At 33.2% G+C, this 16,753-nt stretch overlaps 1 protein-coding gene across 1 annotated transcript in view; it reads right to left on the bottom strand.

Annotated features, from left to right (window-relative positions):
- Positions 1-16,753, bottom strand: part of ADAMTS20 (ADAM metallopeptidase with thrombospondin type 1 motif 20) — a 225,514-nt gene that overhangs the window by 160,906 nt on the left and 47,855 nt on the right. The window contains exon 4 of the mRNA XM_002752357.6: positions 2,325-2,584. Within this exon, the coding sequence (XP_002752403.2) occupies positions 2,325-2,584 (260 nt within the window). The remainder of the gene's footprint in view (positions 1-2,324; positions 2,585-16,753) is intronic.

Raw genomic sequence — 16,753 nt, 5'->3', positions numbered from 1 at the left:
TGCCTCTTCCTCAACTCTGCTCCACCTATCTCCCTGCAAACAAAAGCTTAACACAAACCAGATGACTGTGTCTATGAAAATTCTGTCTTCAACAAAAACCTACTCTCCTTTTAGGAGGAATAAAATCCAGAAAATGATTAGTACATGCATTGGTCTGTTGTTTCAGGCAATCTCAGATGCAGATTTGCTTTCCATGACGTCAAAAGGTCTGTCTTCATTCCCTTCAATTAACTCTGGCTTTAAACCTTTCATGGACAACTTCAGTTATCTGAAGGTATGTCACAGTACCGTCTAACAGTAATGATACCAATTTTTATGTAAAATATAGGAACGGAACATTTCTAAGGATGATAATATCACCAAAAATGCATGAAAATATTTAGTCCTGTGTTCATTCCTTTATTCCTTTTAGTGAGTATACCCAAAGCACTGACAATAGTTATCTATCATTTACCATGTTTTAAAACCTATCAAATCAAATATTTTTCTTCAGTATTTTCCCCATCCAACTTTCTTAATTAATGCCATCTCCTTTAACTATTTTCTATTGCAAAGGATATCCCAGTGTTCTGTAGAATTGACATAATTTTGTACACTGACATCCTCCACACCATAATTTTCATTAGAATCCCTTCACAATTTAGAGTTTGCCATACCAACATTTAGATAATTATACATCTAGGTAATAATACATCTAGATAATTTTACTTCAAATTCAGAAGTAATAAAAAAGTCATCAGGATAAATTTCTATCCATACTTCCATTGTCATTTTTAAAAGTCAGTTAAAGTAAACAAAATAGAGTCAATTTTACACAATTTCAAAAAAATCATTTTTATATATGTTTTTTATCACAGTGCACTGAATTCTGAAAAAAAATAACTTTTATTAATATTTTAACAATGTTTTCATTCATTCTTTCATTAACTATTTATTGAGTACCCACACTGTATCAGATACTGTGTTTAGGCAACAGAGACTATGGCATAACAATAAGAATTTAAGGTAAAATGTCATATGTTAGAAAAATGATGGTATCTTATGATCTTCATGTCACAATAAACTGGGAATATCTAGCTAAGGGAAATTAACAATGTCCTATAGATGCGTCCTGGCTAAGTCTTCCAATCAAATGGGCCTGAATTCCCTACCTGTGAATAGAAGTACTTCCAGCCATATGATATGTTCCAAATACCCTGAATCTATAAACAGGTGACCATATAATTTTTTTTTTCTTTGATGGAGTTTTGCTCTTGTTTCCCAGGCTGGAATGCAATGGCATGTCTCGGCTCACTGCAACCTCTCCGCCTCCTGGTTTCAAGTGATTCTCCTGCCAAAGTCTTCTGAGTAGCTAGGTACAGGTGCCCACCATCATGCCCAGCTAAATTTTGTATTTTTAGTAGAGATGAGGTTTCACTATGTTTACCAGGCTGGTCTTGAACTCCTGATTTCAGATGATCCTCCCACCTCAGCCTCCCAAAGTGCTGGGATTATAGGTGTGAGCCACTGCGCCTGGCCAATATTTCATCAACTAAACTAGAATGAAAAAGGGTACCCTTAGTGATTACTCCAAAATAACAGGCCTAATTCAGGAATGTCCCAGGATGGTAGGAAAGGGGACACACACACACACACACACACACACACACACACATACACACACGCACATGCACACACAAATATACATAAGGATGAAGGATGATGCCACTAACACAGAATTGACACCCTTCATTAGCTCTAGAATTCTATTCTATGAATACTAGCACCACCACTGGTTGATAAAGATATTAACATCAGATTAAGAACCCTTAGAGTTATTATGATCTTATATTCCAAATTTGCTAGAACAGTTCTATTAGCAATAGCCTATCTCTTTATCCCCATAAATACATGTATAATTTAAAATATTATGTATCCAAATTTCAGATTTGGAGAATATAGCCATGATAAAAATATTATCCCCTCTGTACACAAATAGGGTGATGAGGTTTCAAAATTCAGATTCAAAGAGCAAAAGATCAATGCAACCTGGATAGTTTCCATCACTAGAGGGCAGAAGCCATTCATGCAATGAAGTAAAGAATAATTCAGGCATTTTCTATAAGTGGTTTTGGGGATTTTTAAATGTTTTAAAAAGGTATCCAAGTAACAGAATAGGATACTTGCTATACCTCTATCTAAACTAAACTTCAATGAAACCTTATTTTTGGCTTAAACCTAATACAAAATTACAACGAAATTTTGGGAAAAACATTTAATTAGACCTTAAAAAATATTAAGCTAAACATTTTAGAAAACATAAAAGTCATATTCAGTTTACTTACAATTGACATTAGAGTCAGTATATAGTTTTGCAAATTCGGTCCATGAGCAGAAACCACTTTAGCATCAGCTGTAACCATAATTTCAATGTATCTTGGATATGATGTAAGACGTTTTTTCCTGGAATGTAACTGACTTCTTTTATTTTTCAGTGGTACATTTTTTGATGGGTGTCCTAAAACTCTTTCTTTCATTATATTAATATCTTCATTCATGTTGCTGTAGGTATGAAAGGGTAAGCTGGTTTCCTTTATTTGACTTTCTGGGGAGAAAAAAAAGAATATAATGCAGAGTCATTAAATTGGGTATGACTAAAAATATTGCAAAAAACAGAACAGCCAAAAATACTTAATACTTACATATCTATTCCCAATGTGAAAATAAAAGGACAAAGAGAATTATTATTTAAAATAGTATTGTACAGCATTATTACGAGCATTCCTATTTATAGTAATACAAAGTTTGCAAAAGTTCACATTTTCATAGATTTTACCAACAAGAAACTATATGTAAGTCATATTTGAAAAGGTATGACTATTCAAAAGCATTTATTAACTACCAAGTTAAAAATTAAAATATCAAAGACTCCTTATATTTTTCTCAGTAAATTGAGTTTTCAAGTCTACAATGATGTGCCACAATGCCCAGCTAATTTTTGTATTTTTAGTAGAGACAGGTTTCACCACGTTGGCCAGGCTGGTCTCAAACTCCTGACCATGTGATCCGCCCACCTCAGCCTCCCAAAGTGCTGGGATTACAGGCGTGAGCCACTACGCCCGCCCTTTTTTTTTCCCTTTTTTTTTTTTTCTTTTTCCTTTTCTTTTTTTTTTTTTTACAGAGTAGTAACATTTACAGATTACCAACATTTTGTAGGGTGAAACTTTATAAAATATAGAACAAAATACACTTTATACTATGTGTGAAAAGCTCCAAGAACAACAGAAAATTAAGCCAACTAACAATAGGTGGGTGAACCTATTGAATCCAGAAAGGCAAATGTTGCTATAAATTTTTTAATGCTTGACTAATAAAATACCTGATTTGTCATGTTTAGTTGCATATAAATACTGCATAAAAAATAACTGAACATTAAAGATTATTACAGTGAAGTAATATGCATTTAAGTCCTATGCACTTACAGAAACTTATACATTTATTTCTATGCATCTAAACCTTAATTGTGCTAGTGGTAAAAAAAATTCATAGGCTGCACAGGTGCTTGTCCTATTTCTCTTGCCTTCATTTTGTTCCTCTCTTTTCCTCCTTACTTCTTCCTCTTTTTCTCAGCTAATTTTTCTGCCAATTGTTTGGTGGTGGTTTTTTCAACAGAAAAGTGGACCAAAGGAGTCACATGAGAAGAAATAAAGGTCTTAGATACTTTACAAACCAAATAATCAATACCAAAATAATAACTAATACTCGGTTGCATTATAGGAATCAGATATAAGAATATACTTCATTATTATAAAACTTCATTTTAAGTACGAATATAATTCTATGGCTGTAAGAAAGAAATGGAGTGCTTTAGACATTAAGCTTCCATAGATGAATTTTTTTAATTAATATAAAAAATTTTATTTGTCTTATTCTTTTTTTTCCTTTTAACTTTTAGGTTCAGGGGTACATGTGCAGGTTTGTTCTGTAGGTAAACTCATGTCGTGGGAGTTTCATGCACAGATTATTTCATTACCCAGGTACTAGGCATGCTATCCAATAGTTGTTTGTTCTGATTCTCTCCCTCCTCCCACCCTCCATCCTCACATAGGCCTGAGTATCTTTTACTTGTTGTGTCTATGTATTCCTGTTATTTAGCTCCCACTTACCAGTGAGAACATGCAGTATTTGGTTTTCTGTTCCTGCATTAGTTTGCTAAGGATAATGGTCTCTAGCTCCATCCATGTTGTTGAAAGAACATGATCTTATTCTTTTTATTACTACATAATATTCCACGGTATATATGTACCATTATTTTCTTTAACTAGTTCGCCACTGATGGGCATTTAGGTTGGTTCCATGTCTTTGTTACTGTAAATAGTGCTGCAATGAACATACGCATGCATGTCTTTAAAGAACAATTTATATTCTTTTGGGTATATGCCCAATAATGGGATTTCTGGGACGAATGGTAATTCTATTTTTAGTTCTTTGAGGAATTGCCACACTACTTTCCACAATGGCTGAGCTAATTTACACTCCTACCAGCAGTGTGTAAGCATTCCCCTTTCTCCACAACCTTATCAGCATCTATTTTTTGTTTATTTTTTAGTAATAGCTATTCTGACTGGTGTGAGACGGTATCTCATCATGGTTCTGATGTGCATTTCTCTAATGATTAGTGATGTTGGGCATTTCCTCATATGCTTGTTGGCTACATGTATGTCTTCTTTTGAAAAGTGTCTATGAACTCCTATTTCTAATTTCTAAAAACATCTAGCTTTTAATAATGATATGTTCCTAGGTTTTAAACTTTATCTCAGTGGGAAATTCTAGAAATTTGACAAATTGGGCAATCCTAAAACTTTTTCCTGCCTGCCATTTTTCTCCCAAAGTGACTTGGCCACTAAAATATCCATGACCAATTACTGGACCCTAAAGGAGATCTCAGATATGTCTGATATATAGACATCTCAATTAAGGTAAAGATAACTATTTATGCTTTGATTTATTTGTTAATTAAAAAAACATTTTCTGTATGTATAATCTATCTTAGGAAACATTTAGATATTGAGGAGCAAACAGTACCTCATAAAGCTTACACTCTAGTTGAAAGAGGCAAAAAATAAATTAAACATAGAAAAGATAAAATTTCAGGTATCTTTAGGGGCTTCAATAACAATTTAACCAAAAGACAAAATAAATACAATTCTACCTGCCAGAATGACCAAAATTACAAAGAGCAATAATACTTAGTAATAATAATCACTTTGAAAACCTATCTTGCAAATTCTAAATTAGACATGCATCTATCCTATGACACTGCAATTCCACTCCTAGGTATGTAGCTAAGAGAAGGAAAACATATATTCACAATAAAACTGGTATTAGTTCATAGCAAAACAAATATATAGACTGATGAACTACAATAGAGACCCCAGATATAAACCCTTGTGTATATGATCAAATAATTTTTGACAAGAGTGCCAAGACCACTCAATATACAAAGACTAACTCAAAATGAGTTACAAATCTAAAAGACCCCAAATATTAAAACCCCTAGAAGAAAACATAGAGAAAGTGTTTTATAACATTGGACTTGGTAGCAATTTCTTGGATGTGGCATCAAAAGCACAGGAAACAAAAGACAAATGGGACTACATCCAACTTAAAAACTTATTGTTCAAAGGACACAATCAACAAAGCAAAAAAGCAAACTCTGGATTAGGAGAAAATATTTACAAACTATATATCTGATAAGGAGTTAATATCTAGAATATTTAAAAATCCCTACAATTCAACAACAGAAAAACAAATAAACTAATTAAAAATGAATAAAGACTTGCATAAAGATTTCCCCAAATATGTTATACAAATTATAAACACACATGTGAAAAGATGCTCAGAACAATTAATCACTGAAAAAATGCAAATAAAAACAACAATATCACTTCACACTCTTAAGAACGGCTACTATTAAACACACACACACACACACACAGAAACAGAGAATAACAAATGTTGACAAGTATGTGGAGAAATTGGAAACCTTATACACTGTTGGTAGGGTTGTAAAATTTTATAACCACTATGGAAAACAATATGAACATTCCTTAAGAAATTAAAAATAGAACTACCATATGATCCAGCAATCCTATTGGGGTAAATATCCAAAAGACATGAAAGCGAGGTCTTGAAGAGCTGTTTGTACACCAATGTTCATTGCAGTATTATTTACAATAGCTAAGAAGTGGAAGCAACCCAAATATCTATTGACAAAGGAATGAATTTTTAAAATGTGGTATACACATACAGTGAAATATTATTCAGTATGAAAAAGGAAGGAAGGCAGATATGGTGGCATACACCTGTAGTTCCAGCCAATCTGGAGGCTGAGGTGGGAGGATCACTTGAGCCTCCAAGTTTGAGGCTTAGGTAAAAACGAGATTCTGCCTCTAAAACAAACAAACAAAAGCTTAGGTAAGAACAAGACTCTACCTCTAAAATAAACAAAAGCAAAAAAAGGAAGGACATGTTGTCACATATAACAACATGAATGAACCTGGAAGTCATTATGCTAAGCGAAACAAGCCAGTTTTTAAAAAATCCTGTATGATGTTACCTAAATGAGATACTTAAAGTAGTAAAATTCATTGAAACAAAAAGTAGATTGTTGGTTACTAGGGGACAGAGAAAGGGCAAAATGGGGAGTTGTGAACGGATCTAGTTTCAATTAGCAAGAAAGCCCTGGAGGTCTGTTACTAACAATGTGAATATACTTAACACTACCAAATCGTACCCATAAAAAGGGTTAAGATGGCAAATTTTATGTTACCTTTTTCTTAACCACAGTTAAAAAATGTTTCCAAGAATGTTTATAGCACTTTCATTCACAATACCCAAACCTAAAAACAACCCAAATGTCTGTCCACAGGGAAAAATTAAGAGACAAGAACTAAGCTTCACAGAGTAGAATGGTGGCTGTCAGGAGCTGGGGAGTGAGGGAAATAAGGAAATGCTGGTCAACATACAAACTTTTAGTTATAGAATGAATAACTTCTGGAAATTGAATGTACAGCATAGTAACTATAATTAATAATACTGTCTTATTTAATTGAAATTTGCTAAAGGGATAGCTTTTATGTGTTGGTACCACACACATACAAATTGGTTTCTGTGAGGTGATGGATGTGTTAATTAATTTGATTGTGGTAATCATTTCATATGTATACATATATCAATCATCAGGAATGTATACCTTGAATACATACAGTTTTTATCAATTAATTATAAATTAGTAAAGCTGAAGTGGGGGTAGTGAGAATGAACAAAGCTTTGGCAAGAGATGCTTTCCTTATCCATATGTAGCTCCTGTTCTAGGAAAGTCTGACTACGCTAGCTGATGTAGCAGCACTGGATATGATTTGCAATGTGGGATTACAAGCAGCCCTCACTTAAGAAGAGAAAAGCCTTCTCTACACTCCTCAAAAGAAAGTGTCCCTCTTGTCAAGTAATTTACCACTTGTCTCTAGCAGAACACCAAATCTCATCTTATCTTCTACTGCCTATTAAAATCTCACTGCCTGAATAATCACCCAAAGTCTGTCTAGCCTGAGTGTTAAGAAATTAAATATCTCACGGGCTAACAATAATAAGTAAAAAATGGCATAATTTGATTAAGAAAGCACTATGGTTTGAAGATATCAGACTGACAGAGACTCAACTAGAATAGATGGCTTCTGGGCATACTGAAATAATGAAAGATTACCTACATTATTCATAATCCTAAATGCCCATCAATGACAGAATGGATAAAGAAAACATGGTATATATACACCTTGGAATTCTATGCAACCATAAAAAAGAGATATGTCTTTTGAGAAACATAGATGGGGTTGGAGGCCATTATCCTTAACAATCTAATGCAAGAACAGAAAACCAAATGCATGTTCTCACTTACAAGTGGAAGCTAAATGATGAGAACTCAAGTTTGCAAAGAATGGAACAACAGACACTGGGGTCTACTTGAGAGTGCTGGGTGGTAAGAAGGAGAGGAGCCCCCCAAAACAATAACTATTGGGTACTAGGCTTAGTACCTGCATGATGAAATAATCTATACAACACACCCCTGTGACACCAGTTTACCTAAGTCACATATACCCCAAACCTAAAATAAAAGTTAAAAAAATAATATAAAACAATGAAAGAAACAGTTTCTATCTGGAATGAGAACACTGAAGGAGGTGATAATTAGATCACAGAAAAAAAAGTCTGCAGTAAAAAACCATAAATTTTTAAAGATTATTATTATCACTGAAACATTTAATAACACCACATAAGATAGGTGCTATTATTAATATCATTTTACAGATGAGGAATCTACAACATATAGAGCTTAAGAAACTCACACACATAGTTGATAAGTAATGGAGGTAGAAATAAAAATAGATAAAAGGAACAAAACTAAATAGATCATTTATTATGATATAAGTGAATAGGTTGAATTTGTCCATTAAAAAACAAAAACTATAGAACTGAGTTAATAAACAAAATCTAACCATATGTTAACTAATCAGTAGGATGGCTGGGATTCAAATCCTGGGGATCTTGTTCAGAGTGTTTTTTTAAACTAAATTTTTTTATTATTTAAAAAATTGTGAGTACATAGTAGGTATATATATTTATGGAGTACATGAAATATTTTGATGGGGCATATAGTAAACAATAATCACCTCGAGCATTTATCCTTTCCTTGTGTTCAAACAATCCAATTATACTCTGAGTTGTTTAGAAATGTACAGTAAATTATTGCTGACTATAGTCACCTTGTGCTATCAAATACTAGAACTTATTCATTCTATCTAACTATATTTTCAAACACATTAATTCTTCCCACTTTTCATTTACTCCCCCACTGCATTTCCCACCCTCTGGTAACCAACATTCTACTCTCTATCTTCATAGGTCAAAGTGTTTTAATTTTTGACTCACTTTAAAGAGTGAAGACATATAAAGTTTGTCTTTCTGTGCCTGGCTCATTTCACTTAACAAAATGACCTGCAATTCCATCTATGTTGGTGCAAATGACAGGATCTTTTTTATGGCTAAATAGTACTCCATCATGTATATGTACCACTTTTAAGTTCCTGGGCACATGTGCAGGATGTGTAGGCTTGTTACACAGGTAAACATGTTGCATAGTAGTTTGCTGCACCTATCAACCCATCATCTAGGTATTAAGCCCAGCATACATTAGTTATTTTCCCTGATGCTCTCCTTCCCCCTGCCCTGACAGACCCCAGTATGTGTTGTTCCCCTCCCTGTGTCCATGTGTTCTCATTGTTCAACTCCCACTTATAAGTGAGAACATAAGGTGTTTGGTTTTCTCTTCCTGAATTAGTTTACTGAGGATAATGGCCTCCAACTCTACCCATGTTCCTGCAAAAGACATGATCTCATTCCTTTTTATGGCTGCACAGTATTCCATCGTGTGTATGTAACACATTTTCTCTTTCCAGTCTATCATTGATTGGCATTTGTTGATTCCATGTCTTTGCTATTGGGAATAGTGTTGCAATGAACATAAGTGTGCATGTATCTTTATAACAAGAAAACACAAGAACTCTGCTTGACAGTGAAGTTAAAATCAAAAGGAAAGAGAACCCAAATTTAACAACAAATACAATGTTATCAGTACAGATCCCAGGAGTTTAATTTCAATAGTAATAAAGTAAATCATAAGAGAACACTCTACACAACTCTTTGGCAAAGTAATTGAACAGTTTAGAAGAAATCTACAATTTCTTACTTGAATACACAACAGTGTTAATAAATCTTGTCACTATAAGTGAGGAAAGTGAGAAAATTAAATCCAACATAGTTTTAAAATATAGGTTTTCATTGTTCTGATTTTATATTGTAAATGAAAGGCTTGTATAACTGAAACACCCAGGAGACTAAATAAGAAACCAATTAAGACAATAATCTTCAATAGAGGAATCATTAAATAATTGAAAGTTATGCAGTTGTTAAATGAATGAATTAGGTCTATACATTTTGATATGGAAGGATGTCCAGGATGCATTTTTAAGTAAAAAATTTAAGTGGTGTGTGTAGTTTAATCCTAGTTTTGTAAAAACAAACTCTTTTCCAAATATACAAATACTCATAAAATGTATATAACGAGCCAAAAAGGTATACACCCAGACATTTAACAAAAAGTGGGACAGAAAAGGGGGACAGTAAAACCATCAAATACTTTCTTTAACATCTTGGTGCCCTTTAAATTATTACAATGAGCTTATTTGATTATTGTAATTTTAAATTTAAATTATGATTTTTAAAAACAGCATCTGTTACTATTTTCTTGGCTAAACATCTAATAAATTTATACCTAAATGGTATAACAAATATTGATCGAATTACCTTTACAAATATCTTGTATAAATGGCCACTATTCAAAGCACATTTGCCAGTTCAATTACATCATTTCAATGTAATGCTCCCCTTTCTATTTAGGTCCCATTGAGTCAAATGTTAAAATGATGTGTTGTCTTTTATTAATAACAAGTATATTATGACCCAATACTAATTTAGACCAAACCAAAATACAAAATCACGTACATCATCAACAATGATAATCTGCCCACTAGAGCATAAAACACTTGACAATTATATCACTGAATATCTCTTATAACAGCATGGTATATTCTAGAATGCAAGGGGGATGTTAAAATAATAGTAAGAGTATCAACTACTAGGAAATTACTGTTAAATGATAATATACTTCTACTTGAACGTCCTACTGGCACATCATATTTAAACATACAACACTGAATTCATCATTTTCTTCTCCCATACACAGTTTCCCTTTCTATTAATGTAAGAAAGAGCCTCCCAATACCTATAACTCACATTCAAAACTGAATGTTACTGTTGGGCTCCTCCTATCCCTTCTTCACCCTTTGTATCTAGTCACCAAGTTTGGCCATTTCTCCTTCAAAATGCTCTTTGTACTGCTTCTCTTGCAGGGTCCTTGCCTCCAAACTCATTCAGGTCCTTCTAACCTCAGAACATTATTAGAATAATGAATGCAAAATTAGACACAGAGTCTCCCAAATGTTCCTGCCATCTTCAATCTCTCATCCCTCCGATTCATCCTTCAATTATGTCCAAAAAGATTCATTTTTAGAAACTTTCCTTTTATCTCACCCTTATTTAAGATGATATATAATGGATCCTCATTGCGCATAAGATAAAGTCTAAGACTCTCGCCACTAGTCCACCCCTAAATAGAGTCACCACCACCAAACTATAAATTCCATAAAGACTGAGAACACTGTTAGGCAATATGTTCTGCCTTTTATAAGTGCTCAGTAAGTGTTCTTGGAGAAAGAAAAAGGATTAGGATGAAGAAAGGAAGGATAATGGAGGAGGGAGATACAAAGAAGAAAGGTAGGAAAACAGAGGAATGAAAGAAAAGAATATATTGTAGAACAAGACAAAAGACTCTATTAGGCCAGAACTTCAGGGTGGGAACAATACTAAGTGTGATGTACAATAGGAACAATTCAGAGACAGATATGTGATCTTTGACTTGCCTAATATTAAGTATAACATTCATTCTGATGTCTGTACACAGGCTAGAATTGATATAATGCTCTATTTGACCCTAAGACAAAACACATTTTACACCTCTCCACTAGCATGCAACCATCCATTTTGTACATGAGGACGTAAAATGAAATTATGCTTATTCTAGATTCAACATCTCAAACAACTTGCTGAATGTGCAACAGATCAAATACTTGGGTGGCCTTTGAGATAAAGTGTGACCATATCAGATGTATTATAAAATCTCACATTTTTCATGATTTAAATTGTTTTCTGGATCTATTTTATGCCCTATACTGCCATACTATTTAGTTTTTTAAATTAATACTACTATTTATAAAAATAAAGACATAATACTGAGTGCTTATTACATATCAGGTACTAGTACACTTCATATATGTTGTCTCCTTTAGTATTAACAAAAACCCTATGAGGTAAGTACTATTATTATCCACTTTCTAATATGAGGAAAGTAAGAAACAAGAAGTTAAACTGCCTATTGTAATATAACTAGTAAAATATAAACCTGAAATATATTTATTTTAAAAATTAGTAGTATTTTATAACATAAAAGTATATGAAAATCTGCAGTTCTCTGTGATTTCTCAATATTATCAGAAATTTCAACCACTACTTTAGAATTATGGCCTGCAGCTTGTACAATTCTATTTTATAGTACTTTATTTCAAAGAGTTTCACAATTTAATCATTAGAGGCTGCAAAAAATAAATTTGCAGAAATTGCCAGTGGTCAGCTGAAACTTGAAACAAATCATTACACCATCAGTTTTCCTTGCATCCCTGAATCACTTACTATTATTGAGTACGTTTTAAAACACAGAGACGTGTGGCACAGGTTAGGGGAAATTTCAACAGCCACCAACTGAATAAGCGGCACAGCAATGATATGAATTCAGATTTCTTAGTATCAATTATTACAGCTAAACTTCACATCACATGACTCTTCTTAAGGTTGAATGTGGTAATATGTCAAGACTGTTGAGAATGTAGTTGTCATGATGGTAAATGTTGATTCCTAGAAGACTGAAAGACTAGCTAATCATATTCATAAAAATATGCATTACAGAGGTCTTCCTTGCATTCTAGAAGCATAGAACTGAGCCAAGATTTGGATTAAAAGGTTTTTAGCTCTACTTAGAATAAAAACCTGAGACAGATATGACACTGCCCTTTCATCTAGTGGCCTTAAAGGAAAAAATAAGGCACTAAAAACCCCCAAATTACCCCCATTAATCCTACAGATACCAAAAAATCCTACCTCCTCCCACTATGTGTGCTAACAGGATAATGGAGCATACTGGTAGGAGTCACAGAGTAAATATTTTGTATTCTTCCACATTCTCAAGAAACCAATCCATGGGGCTCGTTCTAAAGAAGTATAAGACAGACTTCCCTTAAAAACTGCATCAAAGATTCCTGCACACATCAGGAACTGAAAACAGGCACAGGTTCATTCACAAACTCAAAGGCTTTAAGATTTTTTTTTTAATGGAAAGCAACATGCACACCTGCTACTATCTCTTTCCAGCTTTTGGCATCTTAACCTCTACTCTTGAAGAGCAGTAAAACAAGGGAAACATTTGCATAGCTCTCTGCATTTTTTTTTCACTATATTGACCAGGCTGGTCTTGAAATCCTGGGGTCAAGCAATCTTCCCGCCTCAGCCTCCCAAGGGATTAAAGTCATGAGCCCCATGCCTGGCCTCACCCTTTGCATTTTAAAAAATGCTTTTCCACATCTTCAAATGCTATTTACAAGAAATTCTATATTTTTTTACTTGATCTTATTCAGTTGATAATTTTTTAATTTTTTAAAATTTATTTATTATACTTTAACTTCTGGGGTACATGTGCAGATCATGCACGTTTGTTACATAGGTATACAAGTGACGTGATGGTGGTTTGCTGCATCCATCACCCTGTCATCTATATTAGGTATTTCTCCTAATGCTATCCCTCCTCAATCCTCCCACCCCCTACTATTCCTCCTCTAACCCCCCACCCCTCAGGCCCTGATATGTGATGTTCCCCTCCCTGTGTCCATATGTTCTCATTGTTCAACACCACTTATGAGTAAGAACATGTGGTGTTTGGTTTTCTGTTCTTGTGTCAGTTTGCTGAGAATTATGGTTTCCAGCTTCATCCATGTCCCTGCAAAGGACATGGACTCATCCTTTTTTATGGCTGCATAGTATTCCATGGTGTATATGTGCCACATTTTCTTTATCCAGTCCATCACTGATGGGCATTTGGGTTGGCTCCAAGTCTTTGCTATTGTGAACAGTGCCACAGTGAACATACATGTGCATGTCTTTATAATAGAATCATTTATAATCCTTTGAATATATACCCAGTAATGAGATTGCTGGGTCAAATGGTATTTCTAGTTCTAGATCCTTAAGGAATCATCACACTGTCTTCCACAATGGTTGAATTAATTTACACTCCCATCAACAGTGTAAAAGTATTCCTATTTCACCACATCCTCTCCAGCATCTGTTGTCTCCAGATTTTTTAATGATTGCCATTCTAACTGGCGTGAGATGGTATCTCAATGCGGTTTTGATTTGTATTTCTCTAATGACCAGTGATGGTGAGCTTTTTATCATATGTTTGTTGGGTGCATAACTGTCTTCTTTTGAAAAGTGTCTGTTCATAGAAATTCTAAGAGAAGACGTAGGACTAAGATGAACCAATGGATGCTAACGACAGAATTTAGATGGATGATTATACAGATAACAATGTGATATTCCAAACTCTTCCGCTATTATTTCTTGAAAAGATATGCTTCCGAAAAACTTTTGTCAGTGAATTAAATATATACTCTAGCATTTGAACAATTAAATAAAATGTATCATTTTGTTCTTTAGAGAAAAATCCTGTGTTCAGAATTCATGCTTAATACTGATATGTACTCAGTGGATCTTGCAAATGTGTGACGCTGCTGAAATTAGAATATGACAGAATGCTATTAAAATTGACAGGAATACACAATTCTACTACATTAATCTTTTCTCCCTATTTTCAGATGAGCCTTCATGGCACTCCATTTCCAAGTCATGTCCACTGACTATGATTTAACAGCAGAAAATAAATAACTCCCTTTTGTTTTTCAGACTTTTACATGGGTTGTTCCTGAGCTAAATCAACCACATTATCTATCTGCTCCATGTAATAAAATAATTCTAGAAATATGTTAAGATAATTTTAAGTACTAAGAACTCTAAAATACTTTCCAAAATACAAAGTTAAAGTATTTATATTTTTAACTTCTCTACTTACTCAATCAATTCAAATATTGATACATTATTTTCAAACACCATTTCCTAATAACTTGATGAAATATTAGTATGAGTTTTTCATTTTATGTTATTCACTCTGTAATTTCTGATGAATATTTGTTTAAAAAAGTCATAAGTCAGATACCTAAGAAATAAGCTAAGTTTATACTTTAACTCATTCTCTATTCTAGTGTTACTCTTGCCATTTTTAAATAAAACTACATTTACTCCTCCTGGTTCTATAATTTCTGAAAGAGCTTTTGACTGAAAACAATAGAATTCTCATATGAAATGTTCACCTAACCTCTAATATTTTCTTAAAGATTTTGTAAAATAAAAATATTGTTCTTCACATTTACCCCCAAACCTAAAATGCAATAAAATTTAAAAAATATATTTAAAAAAATTTAAAAACATTAAAGTTATTTTCCAGCACAAATCTAGGATTGAAAAACTTAGAGATCAAATTAGAAAATAGTCACTAAATGAATTTTAAATGTTAGAAACAAAAATTTATGTGATATGTTAATGGTACTTAATATGCTTTTTATGGAAGCAGTTTTATTCACATTGGTTTTGTCAGTGGCTACTAAGTTCACTATTTTTAGATGTTGACAAAAGTGGAAAAAATCAAACTTTAAAATTATTTACAGATTGAACACTTATTTTCAAACAGGCATTTTATTTTATGCTACATCCCAGAATTTAATAATTCACCATTTTTCAAATGAATGTTTGTTAATCTTATTTAACACCAAGAAAAATCTGGTATCTGGATATAACTGAATACATGCAAAAGAAGTTGCAGACTGACAGATCAGAGTGGGGAGAGAGGTTCCCCCTACTCCCTTCAGTTTTCTGTCTCTCTTTCAAGGGTGAAAGCATTAGGCCTGAGGTCCAATATTCTAGGATACACATGAAACAATGTATTTGTTTCATGTCCTGGTGATGGGTTCAACTCACTCCAACATTAATGATCTTTACAAAGTACTGAACACATGCTAGAGCCAGCCAAAACCATGAACCATCCTCCTTTTGCAGTTTTCCCTTGCATTTTTACTCTCTGAAAGCAGCCCAGTGAGATGTTTCAATGTCTTTAAAAATAGGACTGCTTCTGAATGGTGCACTTCTGAATCAGATTCTAATTGCAAATAGTTAGAATTATTGCTTCCTTTTCATAAGCAAAGCATCATGTGGCTAAGCAGCTCTCTACTAGAACCAAAGATTCAAACTGACTTCACTAAACATTTACAATTAAGTGTTTGGTAGACCAAAGGAAAACTATCAAAGAAGCTACATGGCTGATTAGTGATCTAATATTTTACATAGAAAAAGTTATATTACTTGCTCTACAAATCTATTTATTTTTGCTTATCTTCTTTTCCTGGTCAGTAAATCTAAATGAGCATCAACTGTATAAAACAAAAATTATGTCCTTACAGAGCTTATATCCTATGGTCCATTATTTTAATCATTCCCTTCAATAGTCCCTCATCATCCTTGCTCTTCTATATAATACAAGAAAGTTACAAACCAAATTTACTCTTGAACATAGATGCAAAAATTCTAAAGATAATTTTATCAAACCAAGTCTGGCAAAAATATAAGGTAGACCTGACAATTGAGAATCAATTAATCAAATTAATAACATTAACTTAATATAATGAAATATATATATTTATATATTTCTTATATATAATCATCTTGGTACATGCAGGAAAAACTTTTGATAAAATTCAACATTCATTCATAATAAAAATTCTTAGTAAACTAGATATTTAGGAAAACTTCCTTAATCAGATAAAGGACACCTAAGAAAAACCTACAACAAACATTGTATGTACTAGAAAAGGTTGAAAGCTTT

This window comes from Callithrix jacchus, chromosome 9 (genome assembly GCF_049354715.1).
Source record: "Callithrix jacchus isolate 240 chromosome 9, calJac240_pri, whole genome shotgun sequence".
In the NCBI taxonomy this organism is placed as follows: domain Eukaryota; kingdom Metazoa; phylum Chordata; class Mammalia; order Primates; family Cebidae; genus Callithrix; species Callithrix jacchus.
This window is presented reverse-complemented; position numbering and strand designations above follow the sequence as displayed.